The following is a 23,203-nucleotide window of genomic DNA, read 5'->3' as shown; positions in this document are numbered from 1 at the left end:
TTCAGAGACAGAGTGGTAGCACTCACAAGCTGCTTTCAGACTGATTCCCAGCGTTTAGTTCACTATTTCCTCTGTGGCATTCCTAGCTGAATTGCTGCATAAATGCGCCTCTCTGCTCTGTCTTGAGTAACTTCACCAACGACATGATGCTGTCACATTGGCGTGTCAGACAGTCAGGTAGTCTAGCCCTCTGCTTCTGCTTTTAAATTTGATAGTAGCCAGGAACTTTGGACTTTGTTATCACCACAAAGGTCAGGAAATACAGTCATTAGTATAAGTGTGCAAATAGATAACTGTTGACCTTAATGAAAACATTACTGGCTTGTAGCTCCCAGGACACCGCTGCTGAGTCCGCTCCACTGTATGTAAACACTCCCTGGCTCTGTGTTCACTGCGGTGTTAGAAGAGCTGCTGTTCCTCATGAAAATCACCTCATTGTAGACAGAGAAATCCGTGGGGTTTATGCAGATCACAGTTTTCTGCGAGTTGATGACTCACCAGAATTGGGCACCTAATTACGGTAGCTGGGCTGTAATTGGCACTCCAATTAGCTTTGATTACAGCAGACAGCTGTTTATAGGAAGCTGCGGTTTGTAAACTTGAAAAATGTCTGTAACGTGTCTGAGAGATGCGTGGTCAGAGGAATGCTTGCTTTGTGCATTCAGAATCAAGGAGGAGGTGTCTGCAACAGTGAAAACTCTTCCCCTCTCTCCCCTCTCCAGCACAAGGAGCTACCTTGTGCCAACTCCTCTGTGGGCAGAAAAAGATGCAGGAGAGGAGCTTCTTTACACCATCTACACACTTTTCATACACCTTAGAGTAAGCACACCTATTAAAACCCCCAAAAGTCACGAAGAGAAGTCTGTAAAATAAACCTTTGCTCTGTTCTGTGAGAAGTTCTCAGATACATCTTGTGAAAACAAACATTTTTACTTTGTCACAAGCCCAACGAAAGAAAGCTAATACCTAAAGACAAAACTTTCCCGATAAAATGAAATTTCAGGCTTCCTGCCATATGGTCATTTTCACAGACAGTTTGAGCACTGTGTTAATGGAAAACGTTTCAACACCTGAACAATTAATACTATTGGAACACACTTGTGAAATTGAATATTACAGTAAAATTAAAGTTGTGGGGTTTTTGGTTATTTTGGTTTTTTTTGTTGTTTGTTTTTGGGTTTTTTTTTGTGGAATCATACAAGATTTAAAATCACAGCCAGAATATTTTTTCAAAACAATGAAAAAATGTTTGATTTTTAAATGTGTGGTACATCATACAGCATCCTCAATGTACCTGTGTGTAAAACAGAAATGATGAATCATTAGGAGGAAGAAAAAATACAGAATTTTCCCAGTGCCACATTAAAGAAGTATTCTGAATTTACAGAGGGACAAATGTGATTATGTTGCCGTGATTTACAGAACTGTGGCAAGGTAGGGAGCCACTGCTCAGGAGCCAGTTATCCTGTTGTTCAGCCATATCAAATGGCCTACAGATTAACAGATTTTTATCTGCATAAGTACTCCTCCTCCTCATAGATAAGACCTTGGCAAGCCAAAGAATTTCCTGGCCAGATGCTGCAGTTGAATCCAAGATTGTGTATGTCTGACACTAACTTGCTATATAGTCCTGACCTGTGGTATTTAATTTGGACTTGCCATTTTGCAAAAGGTTGCAATTATTTTTACTTACTAAAGACTACATTTGTATCTGAAAAGTAGTAAAGCTGATCTATGCCAGGGAGATGAGGAGTAAAAAATTACTCAGCTGCTAATATAGCTTAGATCAAGGGGCACAGCCATTTTCCAGCTTTCTAAAGGAGGTCTTTGGGACTGCCTCAGTGAAGTCAAAGTTACATCTCCTTCAAAAAGAGCACACCAAAAATTTGAAGCCAATGAGTGTACTTTCATACCCTACCACTGTTAAATCAGAGGCAATCTTAACCTGCGAGTACTGCATCACCAAATCCCAGGGCAGGGGTTTTCCCCGAGAGCCTGTTGCATCAATGTTACTGTTCCTAGAGGTGTGCTGGCATCTGACAGGGATACTCATGACTGCATTGCCAAAAGCACTGTCTGTAATAATGGATAATGTCGAAGTTCCTCTTTTATCACTTGCCAAAAAAGTCTGTTCAGAATTCAACTTGTGAGGGTAAATTCAGGCTCCATTAGAACCAGTTGGAGTTTTGCCATCCGTCATGTCTTATGCATAACATAATGCAATTTCTGCAGAAAGCCAAATGGTAGCTCTGCTGTAGTCAGTTGCAAAACGCATGATACATGTCCTTCATTTAGACCAAAATTTGACTCATTGTCTTCAATGGCCCAAGATGTAACTCTCATACTAGCGCTTCTCCGCTGCAGATCTGTTGTGCTGCTTGTTCTTGCACAGGTGAATCAAACATCCAACCCGGCAATGCCAATTCAAGGAAAACTCTTGAAGAGCTACATACTGATAGGAGAAGAATCTTGAATATAGATACAGAGAAGCAAGTGAAGTCAAATATAGTAATATCTGTATGTAATAAGGAATTTAAGCAACATCAGTGTTTGCTGCTAATCTGTGATCTTAAGCATCAGGTTATCTAAAAAGGAGATTTTCAGTGTATCTTTAAATTAAAGTGGGTAGCCTGGGCTAAGCCAAGAAACAGGTTTCAAGGTAGAACAGGTTCTCTTGAGGACATGGGATTAAGAATACAAGGGCTGGGAACCACTGCAACACAATCATTACTGCTTTTGAATGTTGCACACCTAAAATGGCAAGATTTCTCCAATTTGTACCATGTATGAGGTGCTACAGGTAATACAATGTGAAATGTATCGCCATAGGAGCTGTAGGGTTTTGACAGCATTAAGATTGCTGACCTCAGCCGGGTCACAGAAATATCTCTGAAAAGAGAGTAAGAACTTCATTGACATGTCTGCTGAAATGGATAGCGCTTCAGAGAGACTCAAGAGTCTTACGTGTGAGCCCTTTCACTCCTAATGATGTTTGACTACGTGTTTCTTTTTGTGCCCTGTAATAATGCTATCTTTCAAACAAATTAAACATCAGGGAGGGCTTCAGCTCACTCTCCTTCTTTTTATTTATTCACATGAAATCAATTATTATTATTTCAGGTGAGCTTAGTTTTTTTTTTTCCTCTCTCAGTTATTCTGATGTGATCAGTTCAGGGGGCTGAGCTGCAAGAATAACCACATTGCCGATTCTGAAGTCTGTATGCAGATACAAGAAAGTGTATGTACACTGGGGAGACCTGACATTAGAAAGGGATTTAGGGATTTTTGTGTTTTCAAAAGGTAAGTCTGTAATATTTGCCAAATGCAGACAGATGCACACATTGCAGGGAAATTACATGTTTTCCCCACATTTCATATGTTTTAAATAACTCTCTTTGTGACCCTGAAAGCTGCTTCACTGCTTAGAAGTACATGTTTTGGAATGGTAGCATAAGATCCTGTATTGTGGAGACAGGAGGAAAATAACAGCTTGTATTAAGATGATAAGCTAAATTCCGTGTCTTTAGAAGTAAAGGATTAAAACTACATTATCTTTTTTCCTATAGGTATTAATAGCAGCATATCTGCTCACAGGTTCTGTTGGCGTGGAAGTCTGGCACAAGCCTCTTCTCTTTGGTTTTTACATTACAGACGCATTAGTAATCTTACTTATAGGTAAGTGTCCAAATCCATGCAAAACTGTACTGCTTTTTAATTATTTTGACAAGATATTTCTTTTATTTCCTTCTTTTTATTTTGTGCTGTTTAGTCTAAAAAGTCCACATGAATGGGGCTGATTTAAAAGACAAAAACTTGAAAACTTCAAGAAAGGAGATAATTTTGAAACATTTTTCCTCACCGAATTACTGTTACACATAAATAATACAAAAAATGTTCCTTATCTGGAACATGTCACTCACATTTACATATATTATAAGTTTAATGTTTTGGCCTACAGCACACTATGCTCCAAAACATTTTAGATAGAAGGAATAAAGACATCATTAAATAGTCTTATAAGGCACAAAAGTAGATCTGAAAAGAGCCAGGTGTATTCTAAGCTCTTCTTTAGACTTACTTTCAGAGCTGAAGTGATGCATTTTTCATACACAGCAGTAGTCTATTTGCTCATCCTCTGATACTATCTGTGCAGTTTGAAATAAGCATTGAACATTTTTCAACTGCTATAGCTAGACTGAGAACGAGAGCAGTTACATTTTAATTATTTAAAACCATGGTAGCCTTAGCTAAAAATGTGTGTGTGCAAAATGGCTTTGGTGTGTTGCTTGTAAGGTGAATAAATTAGCATGTAAATTTGAGGGATTTTTATATAAGCATGCAAGTGATGAGAAGAGGAAACAAAACACCCCTGTTTGACACAGAGAGTTTAGACTTACATCCCAAGAAGCTTCTTCAGTCCTTGAGCCAAATGGAGAACTTGGATATAGGTGCCCACCCAATGCAGACACTAAGAGACATCTGAGCATTTCAGGGGGGACGTTTGAATCCACTGCATTGACATGGTGAGGTCTTCAGCAGGGACTGCCTCCAGTCTCAGCAGTGCTTCCTAGAATTGCCAGACTGGAAAGGACCCTGCATTCAAGCTGTGCTTTCTAGTGAGTATAAGTATAAAAGCACATGGTTTTGCAGACCTTTGTGCTTTACCCAGAGTAAAACTGACCCTGTGTAACCAAGGGTATTGTACAGTCTTTTTCTTGTCAGGCCTGTTTTAGGCACTCTGAGGAAAAGAAGGAAAGAAAGTGGGAATAAAACAGTGGTCGCCTTTTCAGTAAGCCATGATTTATTCAGCTTGTCAGAGGTGCAGCTATAACATGCCCTCTGGTGGCTGGCAGGGCAGACGGATGGGGAGTGATCTGTGCCCTTGAAGAAATATCACAGGTCCGAGAGAGGTGGATGCTGGCTTGCTCACAGGCAGCAGGTTAGGCCTGTGATGGCATGATGTGCTAGCATGGGCAAGTCCATTGAAAACGCTTGTTCTGCCCTACATGCATGGCTGCTTTTGGTCTTGTCACTAAGGCACATGACAGGCAGTTCAGTGAGTACACTGATGTCTTCCCTTGTGCTTGGGAAGCCATGGGTGAAGGTTTAATTCAAACTGCTCAACATATTGGGAAGGTTTGTGGTAGGAAAGCATGTCAATGTCATCAAATCTGCAGAAGTGAGCATCCTTTTTCATATTTTACCAAAACCAGCTGCAAAGCAAGGTTTGATGAACTATTCCATTAGCATTAGAAAGAAGTACTGCTTCCGTCTCGTGTGGTACACTTGCATGAATGGAACTGTGAGCAGAGAATTGAGTATTTCTTCCAGCATTGTCCTCAGCAGAGTAGGCATAAGTAAGAGCCAAAAGATTTATTTTAAACACACTCTGACACTCTCTCCACAATGCCATTAACAGGGCCACTCTTGCAGCTTAATTATAGCTAAATATGGGCTTAAAGTATGCAAGAAATGATCTTGCTTGACTCTATGTTACAAAACTGTCACAGTGCATGGTAAATCTCTTAAAAACAGACACTAAATTTAAATATTAAAAAAAGGTAGAATCCTTCCACTGAGGATCATGCTGATCCAGAAAGCACAGGTTTGAATCTCAGCTCAGCAATAGCGGTTATCATTGGAGAAGCTGTGTGCAGTGAATATGGATATATAAAGTTTTTGGAAGCTTGCAGTAAATTGTGGGACTCCACTGCGATTGCAGGAAAAGTGTTGATGTAACCTACGCCAACAGCTAAGCAGACAGGAAGACAAAATTATTCTCTCTCCCTTAGAGAGGCTGCAGCAAGTGTGTCTTGCTCAGCCAGATCCATTTGTATCAGAGAGCCCCCTCTCTGGCATGCTCAGTTAAATGCCTCTGTGGCTAGTTAAAAAATAAAGCGATGTAGTGGGCCCCTGATGTTTTTTATGAGTTAGTTTCCCAGGACCTTGAGAGGAGCCATTAAACTGTAACTGGCTGTCCTTAACCATCTGATGGCATTTAGTAGTCACTAGTGGTCCTCCTAACAATGAACCTGTAGCTACTCCATCAATACTTGGCATTCATTTCACACTTTTACTGTTCTGCACACAACAGGAGTTCAGCTGCTGAGCCGTCACTTCTCCAAGAACAGCTGGGCTCTATCTAGTACCTTCTATAGTGGAAAGGCATCCAAATGAGATGCACAAGAGTGGAGGTTTTCAGACGCCTTTCCAAGGGTTTCTGGGGAAAAAAAAACCACCATCAAACAGGAAGACTAGCCCACGTATAACCTAAGGATGAACTCTGAAAATGTACCTCCTTCAAGGAAGCTGTGGTGTCACCAGGTGACACTCACTCCCTGAAAATAATGGACTTTTTATCAGGTGCCAGACCACACAAAGATATACATAAAAGTGCAGCAATGGCAGTGTTTAGATTAGATGTTTTAAGAAAGCTTCCCAAGAGAGAGCTTTACATATGTCCCTGGGAACTCTCTAGCATGCTGTGAACACCTGTAGGGAGGCCATGCCTCAGGCTGCTGAACAGAGATCTCGGAGGACTCCCCTGTGAATCAGAGAAACTTCTGCATAGTATTTTATGGGAACTTTTCGCTTGTCCACTGTAATTTTCACAGGCAGTGAATGCAATTCCATCCTGCAGCTCCAAAACACACACCTAGCTGGACCCCAAACAAATGAGGAAGGCCATTTTCCTGTTTCCAGAGTGCATTGTCCTGGCTGCTAGACAGAAATGCCTTTTCTCCTAGCGCAAAAGCGGCCAGACCTTTCTAAAGTGATGTGCCTGTGTGCTCAGCTGGAACTAATTACCTCTGCTCTCAGCAAGGCTCCTGTGGATGACACTCCAAAAGCTCTCTTGGGATTTAACCACAGTTGTCCCATAGCATTATCTGGCTAACCAGGGTCCCTTCAAAGGGCAGCACTGGGGTGAGAGCTATCATTTATTTTCACCCCTCCAGGGTATCCTGAATGCCTAGCATTCCTTGTCACTCTGCCATCAGGTTGAGAGCAATATAAAATATTTACAATACGCATTTTAAAACAGTCAATTCCTCACATGAAGTCTGTGGTGCTATAGACTTTATAAGCAGGTCTTTACTGACAGGTAAACATAGTAGCTCAGGGAACAGCATTACTATTGATGATGGTTTCTGTCTCACATTGTAATTAAATGAACTCTAATAGGTACATGTTCTGAATAAAGCATTTTCCATTCTTGGGACATTCATACTTGCTGTCTAGGAGATAGGTTTTATAATGTCTAATAAAATTTGAGTTCAGGCTGCAATCCTTTCCTTACTAGAGACATTTATATATCTGGTTTCCTGTACCTGACTGTTCCTTTCCATACAAGTTATTGCAAATTTCTTTCAGTTCGTTAAATTTATTCAGAATTGACCAGAGGACGCAGAAGTTATGATGGCATGCACATAAACAGGCATGTTTATGTGTTAAAATGTCAGCTTCCTTAGGAAGCCAGGTTGGAAAAATGACTTCTGGATGCACAGAAAGATTCCTGCTGCTCATTAATTGCAACCACAAGAATAAGCATTGTGGGTAAAGGACCAATAAAGTGTGAATCAAAAATGTTGTGCTGCATCAGTGTGTGGCACATGGGGCAGACAGTTCTGTGATCCAGAGATAGTGGCACATTTGAGTCCACTCCATCTGGCTACTGATGCCTGTGGCAGAGCTGAAGCGAATTTTCAGCATGCAGGTTTGAACATGAAATGTGACTGGAATACTAACATCTGTCAGAGAGCTGAAACTTGAACTTTCTTCTGGAGATGGGGCCAAAGCAGTCAGAATTTTTTCCTGTGATGTGAATTGGGGTGGGTTCTGTGCTGACTTTTGCAGAGTGTGTGTTCCTTGAGGTTCACTCCCTCTCCCAGCTATTGAAGTGTATAAAACAAGGAGTAAACACATAAATGAAAACATAAAAGCAACAAAAAACTAATGATGAGACCAACCCACAAGATTTGAAATACGCCAAGTATTTGAATTCCTTCATAGTAGGAAAGCACAGTTAATCCATCTAAACTACTGCCCTGTCCTTACACTGTCCTACAGTCTATGTATCAAAGTAGGACACAGAAGTCCTTGCAGTGAGTAATTATGCAACAGCCTGCCTTTTTATCAGTGTCAGAAAATGTTTAGGAGGCCACAGTCAAATTATAAATTGTTTCTGTCCCATATGGATGAAGTAATTCTGTAGTGATTTCCTATAGTTCCCATTGCAAAGCAGCTGATGGTTCTGCCTTACTGATGGGTAGTTGAATGGTTAAATGTTAAGTGATATGTTTTCAAAATGCTATCACTCCGACAAGCTTTGACTAGCCTGGTTTGAAAAGTGTGGTTAAAGTGAGTTGGCTTCTACAGGTCTGTCACCAATTTAACATTTATGAAAGCATTGTTGTGACAGATTGTACAAGACTTCGTTGAAGTAAAGGGCGTGAAATACTCACCTGTCACTTGAGATATATAAATAAAAAGTGGTTGAGGTCATGTTTGCAGTAACTCATCCGAACCAGTCAGAACAATAAGCCCAGAAAACCAGAGCACAGAAGGCCGGAGGCAGGGCAGTGTCACGGGATATTAATGACAAGTGGGAATGGGCTTGGTGGTGTTAGCTGCGAGGAGTCACGTCACAGGTGCTGGGAGCCCCAGAAGAGTCAAACAAAGGGGCTCACCTGGTGGAGTCCTCCTGGAAGCTAGCCTGGGCTTTTCAAACAAAGACACTGATTCTCTGGTGTTCAGTTCTTGCTGTGTCCCCCCCCAAAAGAGAATGCTGTGTACATGCTGTGCAAACACAACTACATCAAAGAAACAAAATAATTTCTCAGTCTGTACTAAATCCCTCCAAATATTGTTAGCTTACAGCTCAGTTCAAGAGAGATAAATGCAGTGTGTGCTTCCTGAGACACTGAAAATAAGCTATGAAATCAACAGGCAGGATAAATCCATCCCTTTACACACTTCATACTCAAGAAGTAGCCTAGATGCTAAACACGCATCAGCTTTGTGCCTGAAGACACTGCTTACGTTTACGCTGGGTTCTTAATCCTTGTAAAATCATTTCATATTGTATAGATCTGTTTGGGTGTATTTTTCGTCTGTCCATCAATTGCTTAATGTATTCAGACTTCACAGGCTCAATTAAGTCTGACGATCATATACCAATTTTCTAAGCTTATTTTTTTTCAGTTACTAAGTGGTTCTAAGTTTGCCCTTTTATATAATAATAAACCATAATTTTATATTTAGTGGACATCTCAATATGCAATTATCTGTTTGCACAGCCAATTAAAAGTGTTGTCTTCTCAAGACATGCCTGAGAAACATCGCACTGTTCCATAAAATGCTGCTGTTCAAGTTACAAGTGCTTCTGAGTGTTCACTTTTTAATGAAGCTTGCTTCCAGGCACTGCTCAGTGTGCTAAACATTCAGCGTGTTAAGATATTTTCAGTGTCTAGTGGCTCTGAATGTGGAAGAAATTAGAAAAAAACATGGGAAAAGCATTTAAAGATATTTTCCAAGCTAATATTGAGACCTAAATTTTGGGGTTTTGTTTTTTTTGGCTGGTGGCTAAAATGATAAATGATAACATCCCTTTTCTTTAAAGGAAGCATTGACTATGATGAATTATTAACCCAGAGACAGGAAGACCAAGCAGTATAACTGAAGAAGGCTATGTGGAGGTGTGAGCAATTAAAGAGGAGGGTTATGGTATTTCATTTGCAGGCTGAAATACAACTGCAACTGCCTACAGTTAGAGTTGATTTTTACTGAGCTCAGCTTCTGCAGTATGGCCTGAAGAAGGTCTGTGCAGACCTCTTCACTGCTTCCCAAATGGGAGGAATGCATTTGGAAAGCTTTTTTTTGGAGGGAACAGAGCAGGGATGGAAGGGTTCTATCCTGACTGAATTTCCATGTTTGCATTGTGGTGTTCACTTAAAACTGCATCTCTTTATTGCACTGTCTCATTTTGAACTTTTAGCTATAAGGAAGAACCAATTCTAAACAGATAATATCTCAACAATGTTCTGAGGATGGCTCACTTGTCAGGAGCTTAATGACAAATGCAGCGTATGATAGCAGAAGTGTGGAGAAGATAGGGTAAACATTGTCCTTTCTTTGAAGCAGTATAATCTGTTTGAAGATAGTGGTTTAGGTGTCTTGGCTACTTTCTTGAGGTTGCTTCTTTATGCTGTGGTGTTTACAGTCTGTGAAGTTTGGTGTATTCAGGAATGTGGGTACCTGCAGCAGACTTCCTCCTACCTTTGTCTGAATGCCAGCGTGGGGCTGTTCCCTTAATTGCTGAAATAGCATTTTTTAGAACTGACAGTGGTGTCAGCAGCTCAATTCTGGCCATACTGTCTCTTTACAGGGAACAAGTCTGTGATTTGCACAAATGCCTAAGTTAACTCAGCTATACCAGCCACACCAAGTAATCGCAGTGTGTCACAGAAACAACCTATCTTCATTAGCCTTTCAGCTTAGTTACATGAGGGTTTAGGATGCCCTCATGTAACTGAACTTAAATACATCACTGTTAGTCAGGACTAAGGGAACAAATTGTATTGTGGTACTGTTTTGGGGTTTTATTTTTAAATCAATATCACATGGCATCCTACCATTTTAGAACTGAATTTGAAATTACCCAGTGGATCTAAAGTTGTCACTAAAATTGATGGGAGTTACCTATTTTGATCCCTTTTACACACACGTGTGTGTATATATATGCGTGTTTATGTATGTGTGTGTATATATCTGTGTGTTTCTGCATATATATACCTAGAAAACAAGATAATGCCTTTATTCCTGGCATGTCTCTAATCCTGAATTCCTGAATGCATTGGGGTTTGGGTTTTGTTGTTAGTTAGTTTGTTTTTTTTTTGCTTAATATGTACAAAATAGGAGCTTCACAAATGCTTATTTCTCTGAAAAGGGAGTCAAGAGAGTGCAAGGCAAGGGACTGACTACAGGATTGTACCTAAATCCAAGGATTTGGGCTTGATACCTTCAGCCTAGTGTGACACAACAATTCCCTGTATCTGTGCCACCCATCTGTGCTTTAGTATTTTTGCCTTTAATACGGGCCTGTCTTCTTACAGTTGTGTCTCGGAATGTAAATCAGCTGAAAGCAGGAAAATACTAAAGGAGGAATTAAAAAATACTGGAAGAGCAGTAGTAGTTTGAATAACACTCAAGAAGTTCTACATTCTGTAATGTGTTAAAAATGTCTAATGCACTAAACTTGATTTTTTAATGATTTTAAAAAATAATGTGCGTTTTGTGACTTAGACAAGAAAAAAAACCCAAAAAAGCTCCATCATCATCATCACTTGGGCAGAGACAGCAGTGAGTTTGCTTTCCATGCTGCACCTTTTGTTCCCCAGACCAGAAGGGAATGGCAGCAATGCGGAAGCCGCAGTTTAGCTCCTGGGCACAATGGGATCCTTAATGCCAATTAAAAGGCAGACTTAATGACTACCAAAAGCAGCCCCCGAGCCAGGCCTCCTTAGCTAAAAAAAGATGGGAAAGCAACATGTTGTAGGAAATGATGGAATTTTGAAAATCCCGTAAGAAACAGGGAAACACCCTTTGCTTTCCCTCCTGCATCGACAGCTTTCATTCTGCTAAAAGGGAAGCCATATAAAGATACAGAGGAGTAACTGGTACAGCTGCCCCATTCTGAAAGTGGCTTTTAGCTAACTGGGGGATTGTTTGTGGTCAGTGTGTTATTTCTGACTAAAATGGCACTTCATAAAAAGAACAAATTGTTGGCAGCCACTGCTCTTTGAATTCTATTTCTATTCCTAGTCTCTATTTCTGTTACTCTCAGTTGCTTTTCTCCTAACAAATCAAACTTCAGGATTGCAGCAGGAAATTTAGATTTAACCTCAAGAGTCAATGTTTTGTCTCATGTCTGCTCTAATGTGATGCAGATGTTGGAACTGCTGTACGTAACCCAAGATTTTATTGAACTAGCCCTCCCTGCCTAATAGGAAACATAGCTAACCGGGGTGCACGTTAAACACAGATCGCTCTGAAGGTACTAAGCGTGGGAGTTTGAGAAATATAGCTACGAAATTATTTGGATATTCCTTCAGTTGCACGTCCTTCAGCTGTAGGATAAGGAGTTTCTGCCATGGTAAAGCATCAGGGTTCTTTATCTTACTTGTTCTAAAAAGCAAAAATGTGATACCTGAAATTGTTTACAGGCTGGATATTCTCTTTTCCCTCCCAGTTCTTTGATTCCTTCTCTATAAAAGACAAACAGAAAAAATGGAGAAGTAGATGATCTCTTGTATCCCTTTTTACTGCTCCTGTTTTCCAGCAACCCTCATTTCCACTATTCTTGCTTGGTTTTTGAGTTTTCCTTCTCTTGAGTTGCCAGCGTGGCCCGAGCATGCTAAACACTTGGGTATGTCTTTGATGAGGACCGAATGGTAAACACTGACGTTTCTCAAGACTCTGCTATGCCATGTTAGCCCCAGTACAAAGTCATCTGAAATGAGTTCTTTCCTCTATTAGTTCTTATTTTTCCTTATTTCCAATAATTGTTTCTAATGATGAGATTAAAGTTTGCTACTTTTCTATACAAACTGTGCACTATGTTTCTTAAATGAGATTTTTTTTAAGGTAAAACCAGAAGGTTTACAACATCAGAGTGCTTTACTTGCCCATAGCAAAATAGGAATTCTGTATTAATGTAGCGCATCAAAAGACCGGGCAGAAACATGTTACTTAGAGCAATCTCCAAGCAGCAAACAGACCAGAGAAAAGCCCTTAATACACAAAAAATAGGGAAAAACCCCACAAACCAGAGTTCTGCATGGAAACAGAGATTAAGATATGATAAGAATAGATATATAAGTCTTGTATATCTTTTCACCCAGTTAGGCTGACTGATACTGTGGCTTTTTTGTTTAAACCTTGCACTTCCACTTCTTGCTGGAGGACTTCTTTGACCCTTAAGTGGACCAGTGTGGGTGTCAGACAGGGTGCAACTGGGTCTTCTGGCAGCCCTAGGGCTGCTGGCAGCTGTATTGGTAATACCAGCCCTGATGCAGATAGACACAGTATTAGCAAAGGCAAGTTACTTGTTCTGTGTGGGTTCAAGCTGAGCTCCAGAAAGGTCACAGCTGTATTAAAAAAATGTAGTAAAGCCCCTCACTGATTCAAATTATGGCTGTATCACAGAAATGAACTCATTTCAGCTGCTGTATCAGTAAAGCAGATCTTTAGTTGAACCTTAGTATATTGAACTATAAACCTGTTATTTCCCCAGTAATGTGGGCAGCTCTGTTTGAGATTAATTGCCTTTATATATTCCACTGCAAGGTTTTTGTTGGGGTTTCTTTCCTATATGAACAGAGAGCAGCTTATGCAAAATGGGGCTATGCTGTTTCTTGGGCCCAGCAGAGGAACCTGTATGACAAATAGTTGATCCTACCTACTAACTACATCAGAATTAAAAAAATGTCACTCATTACGCAGGAAAATCAGTACCAGCTACTATTTCTAGCAGTTAACTCTTGGAAGAATGAGGAGGGTTTCATTATTGCCTAAAGCCTCCAAACTCAGTTTGTATCCAGTAATGAGTACAGGAATACAGAGTCATTTTTAAAATAGCACGCTAATTCTGTTACCATATGAGAAAGCTCTGAGATGATCAGTGTAGCAGAACTGTCTCTCATTACATATTGATCTTTTTCTCTTCCAGGTTTCAGTTTATTTCTTTCATTTCCACAAACACTATACAACATTTACAGGTAAGTGAATTAGCATTAAATGAATTCTATTCCCTCCCATTTAATTATGTATATTTAATGGTTTCCTCACTTGAATAATAAATGTAATGCTTGAAGTAGCCTTCTTTCAGCCAGATGCTGTCCTGATAATGTAGTAAAGGGTTTTCTGGTCAATTTTTTGAATCTGAGTGGTTTCTTTTCCATGTTTGTAACTCCTTTTCCCTTTACTTGCCATTCTCCAGGCAGTCTCACACTGATGAAAGCTCTGTAGTTACAATCAATCCGTTTTATTTGCAGTCAAATGTGACTTTAACTTCTACCTGCGCTAGGTGAAAGTCTGTACCTGATCACCCTGCACTCCATGAACTACTTTCTTGTCTTCCAGACCCTTCTGTAAAACTCTCCTCTGTATGAAGTCTGCACATAATTGCTGTCAGATACAAGCTAGACAGGTGGCAAGCTGTGATTACATCTCAGTGCTGGCTTGCTGCACCTAGGAATTTTATACATGGCTAGTTTATATTCTGATGGCCTATTTTCATTAATGCTGCCTGCATTGCACTGGTATTTGCTAGCTCATTTCCCTCATCTGTCACATCAGGTCTCTCAGGTCCTAAGTGTCCTGGAGGAGGGACTGTCACTGCCTGTCTTCAGGAATTAGTGGAAATTAATATGAAGATTTAAATTTTAGCAAGACTATAAGACAATAACACATCACTCCTACACAGCCCTTTTCATATTGCAGTTAATAAAAACATGAATTACCCCATTTTGGGGCAGGAGGAGTGGAGAGCCAGGAGACGTGGGGCAGGAAAGGCTGAGGACTGGCAGAAAGGCTGAGCAGCAGCATGAGGGGGCTAGTGACCAGTGATGCAAGGGACTCTGGTTCAGGGAACACTGGGAGAAGGAGGGAAACACCATGGGCATGGCAGTCCATGGCAGTAGCAGCGTTTAACCAGTTGAATATTTAGTATTTGCTTTCTTTTCTCTCATGTCAGGACTTCTTAGCGTTTTCCTCTCCAAGTCATCATTCGACACAGTTTCTCTCAGCCCTTCCGGTGGGTTTATGATTCCTCTGAACAGAAGGAGCACAGTAATTTTAAACATCCGGTCAGGTTTGCTTAAAGGATGCACACACAAGCTGTTTGGTGATGAGGGATTTGAGTTTTCCAGTCATCCCCTCAGTTTCCTCATCCTGCTGCCTGTCCTCAGTTGCTGTCTTACCAGAAGGATATTCTTTTTTTGAATGAGAAATATATGAATTGTCTTTTTTGTCTAGATGTTTCTACAAATACAAGTGTTCAGATTTTAAACAGGACATTTCCTAGTACACAGAATTGCTCTTCTGAGCTATTTGTATGAAGAGATGGTTCAATGGTAGTGACCTTTAATAAATTAAACCTCCTACTCCTTTTATAATCTCTGAGTTTTGCCTGAGTGAAAAAGATGCAAGATACACAAAAGAGCCGTTCATTTTAGAGTTATCTTTTTCTTAGCTGACAGAAAATAGCCATTCACTACCTTTAATAGTACTACCTTTAGAAGACAGCTTAAAATAGCCAAGAAGACACAATGAATCATAAATTTTCCTGTACTCTAATTAGCAAAAAAAGGCTCCCCTTTAGGCTACACTTTGGCAACACTACAGGATTGTTTGGCAGCATCACCTGAAGATCTAAACAACAGCAATGTGTGCCAGCCCCAGCCACGTGCTTGACTCTGCTGCCATTGAAAACATGGGGGATGTTGAGGGAAGTAATTCAATGTCTCATGTCAGAAGTTTCATCCTCTAAAAAGATACATATTTTGAATTCACAGCAAGCCTGCATGCTGTGCATTTGGATGACAACTAAAACAGAGTACTGCAGCTCACTTTGTGTTAAGCTTAGCGGTCCATTGCCAGGCAATGATGAGTGTGTGGAGCTGACCAGAAGCTATAGGAATAAACCAATATAATTTTACTCCAGAAACAAATGTTACTTGAGTATCCTACAATTTCTCAGAAAATACCTGGGTATGCAGCACATTTGCACAGGTAGTTCTTGTGCTTCAGGATGAATTCTTGGGCTGAGTTTAGTTCCTGGGCAGAAATAGAATGGATATATTTTCTTACTCCATAAAACCATTGTATTTATTTACAGAGCACATTTGAAGAAAACACTGAGGAATAACTCGTTGTATGAAGGACTCCTACCTCTTGTGTCACCTCTGTTGCTGTTCATGCTTCTTACAGTCTGGGTGGCTTTATCTCCAGTCGACATATTAGCAAAGCAACCAAGATTGTTTTTATGGATGGTTGGGGTTGCTTTCTCAAACGTTACTGTAAGTATGTTTATTAGTGGTGGTGGTATTATTTAGAGACTGCTTTGACTTTTACGTGAACAAAGAGAAGGAAACAGAAACTGCAGCTAAAACTGAGCAGAATCACACATTTCTCCTACCTCTGAGTAGACTGCAGTTTATTAGGCAGTAAGTGCAATGCATATTCTTTAGGACTTGTTTTTTTCTTTTACCAAAACATCTATTGCAGCATTAGAGGCTCATGTGAATTAAAAATGTATGTGTGTTAGCTGAAATTTTCAACATTTTAGAAGCAAGCATTAAAAATATATGGGTGTTAGTTAGGATTTGTAGCATTTTAAAAATTAAAACCAAGCCTTTCATTTCCTCTGGTCCCTTATACATGTTTCCTCCAGTATCAGAGTAAGGCATAACAGTGCTTTTCTTGTCCATGATAGTCTAACCCTGGGTTTCCATTATCTACTCTGTAGACTACGAATTGCAAGACGCTCAGACCTCTACTTTGAGATTAACTCATAGAGCAAGTCTCAGAAATATCCAGGTCTGAGCAAACCACCACAGCACAACTGTCACAGCTCCCACTTAGGAAGCCCTCAGGGGCACATGTTTGGGTGCAGGAGGAGGGGATGTAGTGGGTGAGTAAGTCCCGCAAAGGGGACTTTCAGCCATTCCTGTAGCAGGAGCACATGTGGTAGCTGGCTGACGAGCTGAGACATCTCAGACACAGGAGATACTTTATTAGGAGCCTCCCAGGGGGAGACGGCAAGAGACAAGACACTAAGGATCTACTGGGAGCACAGACCACAGCTGCTAGAGGTGTAAATTCAGCACAGCCAGGGTAGCATTGCAAATGATAGGTGAGGTAGATGGAAAAGCGCATCCCACCCCAAGGGCATAGTCCTATAGCCTTACCTCTTCTTTCCAGTCTGCCTCTCCAGACTCCTGTGCTTTCATCTCCTAATACTGTTTTTGCCTCATTTGTAGTGTCAGTCAGTGCTTCAGGACCAGGGGGAATAAGGAATTGAGGGAGGAGCACGGAGTATAGTCCCATTTTGCAGTCCTGTGATACACTGAAGGTGAACTGCTCCAAATACTAATAAGCAATTGAATTGAGTATTGTACTTCACATGTGTCCTGGGTTCAGTAGTAGCAGTCATTTCTTCCTCCTTCTTAGTAGCTGGTGCAGTGTTGTGGTTTTGACTTTCAGCCTGGGAATGGTGCTGATAGCACCGATGTTTTTAGTTACTGCTCAAATGTTTAGACTGGCCGAGGACTTTGTGAGCCTCATGCTCTGCCAGGGAGGAGGGGAAGCTGGGAGGAAGCAGAGACAGGACACCTGACCCAAACTGACCAAAGAGGTATTCCATACCACAGCACGTCATGCCCAGGGTGTAACTGAGGGTTTCCTGGAATGGCTAGGGCACTGCGGGGTTGGATGAGGTATTGGTGGGTGCTCAGTCAGGCTGGGGGGAGCGAGTTATCAGTCAGTGGGTGCTGAGGTGTTGTATTCTCTTCCCTTGTTATTTCCCTTATCATTATTATTGGTGGTAGCAGTAGTGATTTGTGTTATACCTTAGTTACTAAACTGTTCTTATCTCAACCCATGGGAGTTGAATTCTTTTGATTGTCCTCCCCATCCCTCCAGGAGCAGGGGGAGGGCAAGGGGTGTGGGTGGGGGTAGTAGAAACTGTGTGGCTGACATGCCGACAAGGCTTAAACCACGACAACATGGTGTAATAATGGTTAAAAAAATATGAAATCCAGCCTCTGGGTGGGTGCAATTATTCAGCCAGAAAAATTCTAGTGTACAGATTGCTTTCTCAATTTCTGACTCCCCCTGCAATGATTCCCAAAGCCCTCATAAAACCAGTATTATTAAAAAAAAAAATCAAAATACTGATAATGCTTTGTAAGAAGAGCTATTGACACCAGGTACCAATGCTCACTTCTTGCATTACTGAAAGGTAATCATGTTTTTATGGCTTATCTTTGCATTCTTCAGCTTCCACAGCACAGACAGTAAAGCCAGTATTTTTTTGCCTATGGTCAGACTCCTCCTGCTGCTGTCACAGGGTTTCAGGCACTGCACAGGAATGAATTTTTCACTCTTCTATAGCTTTGAGAAAGCATAAAATCTATTTTTAACCACATTTAAACTCTAAGTGAAACTTAAATTGATAAAATATTTCACCTGTCTAAATACATTTTTGGTTTTTTGGTAAAGGAGATGAGAAACATGAGACACATTTCTTAAGGAGTCTAAACCAGGTAAAACACCCACATGTGCTTAAATGGTTTTTAAAATGTGAACTTTGGCTGAGTTAATCTCATTACGTTTCAAGAATTCAGTAAAATTAAGCTAATTCCTTTCGGTTAAACCATGCACCATATATTGTATTCATTTTTTTTCTGCTTTTCTGAATGGGATCTTTTACTTTGGGCCCCCAGCTCTACCTCCAGGGAGTCCACTGCCACGTTTGAGCCAAGGAAATGGTGGTTTAATACATAGAGAAGTGCTAGAAAAGAAAACCAGGATTTAAAAGTGGCATATATTACCTTCCCTCCCTTCTATACAATGAATCAGAATGTATTTCTGTCACACCATCTCACTGAAATACCAATACACTCTCACAGTGATTAAGTGGCGGCACATTTGATTTGGGATCACAACTTCATGAGCCCGTGTGGAAGCACAAGGTAGCAAACAAATTCCCTTTTTGTAAATATGTGTTTCAGCTTATAAAATGAAGCGCGTCAAAACACTGTCTCCAGGAAAGAAGTGTGTATGTTAAATTATTTGTAATGAAGTCCTTTAAGACTCTGGGGGGATGCTTTAGAGCAGCCTTCCACTACCTAAAGAGGGCAGACAAGAAAGCTAGAGAGGAACTTCTTAAAAGGCATGTAGTGACAGGACAAGGGAGAACAGATTTAAACTGAAAGAGGATAGATTTAGATAAGATATTAGGAAGAAGTTCTTCCTTGTGGTGGTGGTGGTGAGGCCCGGGAACAGGCTGCCCAGAGAAGCTGTGGCTGCCCCATCCCTGGCAGTGTTCAAGGCCAGGTTGGGTGGGGCTCCGAGCACCTATGGGTGAGGTGCCCATAGCAGGAGGTTGGAACTGGATGATCTTTAAGGTCCCTTCCAACCCAAAACAATCTGTGATTCGATGCTGACTCACAGACAGTGAGGCACAGAGGTATATCTATAGTAGTCTTCTCACCAGAAACAAGCCCCATTTTGAACTCTAGCTTTGTTTTCCTCGTATCAGAAGCAACACGCAGAGAAAACAGATGTGGTTTTACCCAGACCCTGGACTAACCCAGTTCTTCTCACCTGGCTCTTTGTTCTGACAGTGCAAGGTGATCATCTGCCAGATGAGCAGCACCCAGCCGGAGCTTTTCCACTGGTTCCTTTTCCCGCTGGCACTGGTGGTCTATGCAGCCATCTCCGGGCTGCTGGGCTGGATGGAAGAAGCCGTGCTCGCTGTGTTCACTGTGCTGGTCACGGCTGCCCATGTGCACTATGGGGTCTGTGTGGTGAGTGGCTATGGGAGAACTGCACTGAGGTGGGGAGGAAGATGGGGTCTGGGAATGGTTTCTATCTAGCTGGTGCAGTGATGTGGGAGTCTGGATGCTGTTACGGTTGGGTTGTTTTTAACATGTTTTGTTTAGTCTAAGGTTTAAAAGTCACTTTACTGCAGGCAGCGCCTTCTCACACATGCAGAAACTTCAGTGACTTACATTATTCAGTGTAGCTGACTGGTTTTGGCTTTAAAGCCATCACAATCAGAATATTTATGGGCTGTTTTTTAAGCAGTGGTTGACTCATGTGGCATGAATGATCCCATCTCTTTTTTCCCTTTCTTCTTCCTGAGGTTATTTGACAGAAAAAAAATAGGAAGGTAAGATGCAAAGTGCCAGGAATAGAATTCATAAAATCAGGTTAACTTTGCTTTGACTCTGCAAGCAAAATAGTTGTCCCAATTTCTAATCTTTTATTGGCCCTCTGTTAGCATCTTTCAGCCTGGAGACATGAATGAGACATTCGGTTTTAGCAATGCATTTTTGTGCCTGCTAGGTATCAGTTTTGTCATTTATTGTCATCTGAATTACTGCTGAAACTGTTTCCCTCAGATAATGCCCTCTTTTTTAAAGAGTATTGTCAAACTATCCTTAGGAAAGTGTCTTAATGGAGGGGTTGCTTTTAGATGAACCACGTTGCATGGGAAAGGTCTCATTTCACAGGAAGTTTGTCAGCATTTTTTTATTTGAGATACACCCCTGGGATATAAGGATTTTTCTTTGAAAGAAGACTTTTGTTAGCAGACATCAGCATCATTGTAGATTTTACCTCAGCATCAATACAGACCAGTTGGTGGAGGTCAGAATGGATACACCTCATCAAAATTTGCTATTGACTGAGGTGGCCTAGCTCCATCACAGTTTATGTCATCTGTGAATCTGGTCCATAGCGACTTGACTTCGCTTCCCATCAGTGTGCTGCAAGAGAAATGTAAAGACCACAGCTCCTTGTAGGTCCCTATGTACTTGAAGGTCTCCAGGTATCCAAGGAATGTGGTCAGGTTCTCCTCTTTCTGACCAGAAGAGAGATGTTGAATTGTGAAGCATATCAAAACTGGTTGCTAATCTCTGCAATTCTTCTTTAGGGCAGGCAGCTGAGTGAGCACTTGAATATTTACATCTTTTCCCTGAAGAAACGTGTCCAGGAGTGAACACCTGCACTACGATCAGACTGTAATACTTGACATGGAGATTTGCAACTCTTCTGATGTGATACATAGTTGGAATTAATCTGATTAAAATAACCAAAGAATAGATACATCCGGGTATCTGAACCACTGCGACAATGAGCTATGCAGCAAGATGCTTCATCTCAGAGGAAGGTTCCTGTCCAGCAGAGAAGTGTTTACCAAGTTCTTCTGCTCTAATATTCTCTTCAGCAATGTTATGTTACTGCCCTCTCTGAAGCTTTTGTCTTCCTCCTCCTTGCCACTGTGTCCAAAGTCCTGGATAAATCCATGTCAGGTTCCATGAGATCCTCGATGGTTTATAACCAGCACTGTTTTTTCCCAGCGTAGTCACCAGTGGGACCCTGCCAATGCAAATCCTCCCTGGATGTCCTTCCCACTCAGACATCTGCGCCTGCTTCATTTTCCATATTTATTTTCTCACAACTCATTTACTCCATACAACCTCCTGAAGGGCTTACACACATTCAGGCTTTCCCTCACCTCAGATGAATGTGTGAAGAAAAGAGAACGAGATCAGAAAGCTATGGGTGCAGTAAAGTGTTTTTAAAACCTATGGGATTTTTCTTCCCCAGCATTAAGATGAATCTCAGCTGACCTGTATCTGTCAGAAGTGCAGGCTCCTTACAGCAGCACCTGGCCTTCATGCTTGTTTTCTGGGCAGTAAAAAGCACATTGTTGGCATTTCAGTAGCTACAAGCAATATAACCCTACAAAGGTAACCAGCTGAGAATAAATTTGGCCAAAAAACTTTAGAAGATTCTCATACTTCACTGCAAAATTAATTAGTCAACATCATCTATGAATGCAAAATACAAAGCAAATCATTATTTGCCTTTGTGTTTGAAACAAATTCTCGTGGTTTTAGATAATGGGGAAAAAAAAGGCAAGAAAGGCTTTTTTTAAACATTACATGTTTACGTGCAGATGCAAACCACTCGCTTCATTTATAATATATGCAGGTTTTCTGTGTGCCTTGGAGGAAGGAGGAAGAATTTAAGTTTCATCTCTTTTCATACGCTGCTCTAGCCAGAGGGATTTTGTGGCCTTGAAGCACTAATGAAACAATCTGCCCACTTTCCCCAAGGTAAGCATTAGATTACATTTCTTGCACAGAGGGACGTGATTGATGGACTGGCATGTTTATTAACTAGTTACCTATCTCGCTTGCCAGAAGCTGGGCAGAAGCGTAGTTGTTGAGCTGCTGAGCCTGAAGTTCAACTTTTTCAGTTCTTAGACCATTTCTCTGGCTTTATCACTCACCTTATCATTTTTCCCCAATTAATATACCCTTACATCAGTGGCTCTTATTAATATTTTCAGCTGAGCACTGACTTTGTACATCTTTGTACAATTTCATAGCTTTGTTCAATTTTAAATTGAACAGCTTCAGTTTAAGTTCCTACTGCCTGTTAGAGCAGTTGATCTACCACACCGTCAGTTGGGCTGATTTCCCATGGCAGCCCTTACGACAGGGACCAGGGGACAGGCCTGCACATCAGCTTCCCCTCTTCACAAAGCAGAAAATTCAAACCAACTTACAACGGTTTTTATGGCTTGAAAACACACATGTTCCACCTAGTAAACAGGCATGCTGAGGGTCCCATCCCCTACTACAGCCACATACTGCAGTCACAGTTCAAGCAGCTTAAAGCTTGAGTTAATCAGAGGACATAGGCCATCCTGTTAATGCTGATTTGGAGATTTTGCAGAGAGCCCTGCAGGGAGAGGAGGCTCCTGCACCCTCTAGCACCCCTGTGGTCCAGCTCCAGGGCTGGAACAAAGAGCGGGGTCTTCCAGCCTTCCTCCTCACTGTCGGGTGACCACATCTGATGCTCAGGGAGCGTGGGGTTCCCACATTGGTGCTCCCTATCTGCCCAAGGACTCTTTTTCTTAGAAAAAGCTTGACAGCTGTTTATTTAATAGGCAGTTAATTAAACTGTTAATTATAGGCAGTTCTGACTGTGTTTGAAGGGGAACAAGTTTAATAGAGACATATACCCAGCAATCCGTTTGATGAAGTCAAATACTACATCCGATACCACCTATGATGCCCCAAAAGTCTCACCTGTTCCAGCAGTTTGTATTTAACCCATCCATCAAAAGTATCCGGAGGAAGTCCTGACTAGAAAAGAATTAGAATACAATAAACAAAAATACCTCTGGATTGAATGTGGTTATACTGGAGGCACTCCCTTTTCCCTCTGTCTTGCACTTATTTAGGAAACAGTTGGAAATAAGGTTTCCAGAAGCTGCACAATCTGATGCACTGTAATGGAGTATTTTGAATATATTTCATTAAATGAAATGCTAGAACTTGAACTGCCACAACTTGCCTGCACTTGTATCTTTCTAAAGAGAAATACAGTGTCACTTTCAAAG

General features: G+C 41.1%; 1 protein-coding gene across 1 annotated transcript in view; it reads left to right on the top strand.

The window, feature by feature from the left end:
* Positions 1-20,991, top strand: part of LOC130592957 (ethanolaminephosphotransferase 1-like) — a 50,559-nt gene extending 29,568 nt beyond the window's left edge. The window contains exons 6-10 of the mRNA XM_057397740.1: positions 3,567-3,675; positions 13,727-13,775; positions 15,896-16,076; positions 19,407-19,589; positions 20,720-20,991. Coding sequence (XP_057253723.1) covers positions 3,567-3,675; positions 13,727-13,775; positions 15,896-16,076; positions 19,407-19,589; positions 20,720-20,785 — 588 coding nt within the window. The 3' untranslated portion in view covers positions 20,786-20,991. The remainder of the gene's footprint in view (positions 1-3,566; positions 3,676-13,726; positions 13,776-15,895; positions 16,077-19,406; positions 19,590-20,719) is intronic.
* The last annotated feature ends 2,212 nt before the right edge of the window (positions 20,992-23,203 follow it).

Source organism: Pezoporus wallicus, unplaced genomic scaffold, assembly GCF_028554395.1.
Source record: "Pezoporus wallicus isolate ANWC-B61680 ecotype Strahan unplaced genomic scaffold, APGP_CSIRO_Pwel_v1 contig_227, whole genome shotgun sequence".
Taxonomy (NCBI): Eukaryota; Metazoa; Chordata; class Aves; order Psittaciformes; family Psittacidae; genus Pezoporus; species Pezoporus wallicus.
The sequence above is the reverse complement of the archived record's forward strand: the minus strand, read 5'-3'. Positions and strand labels throughout refer to the sequence as shown.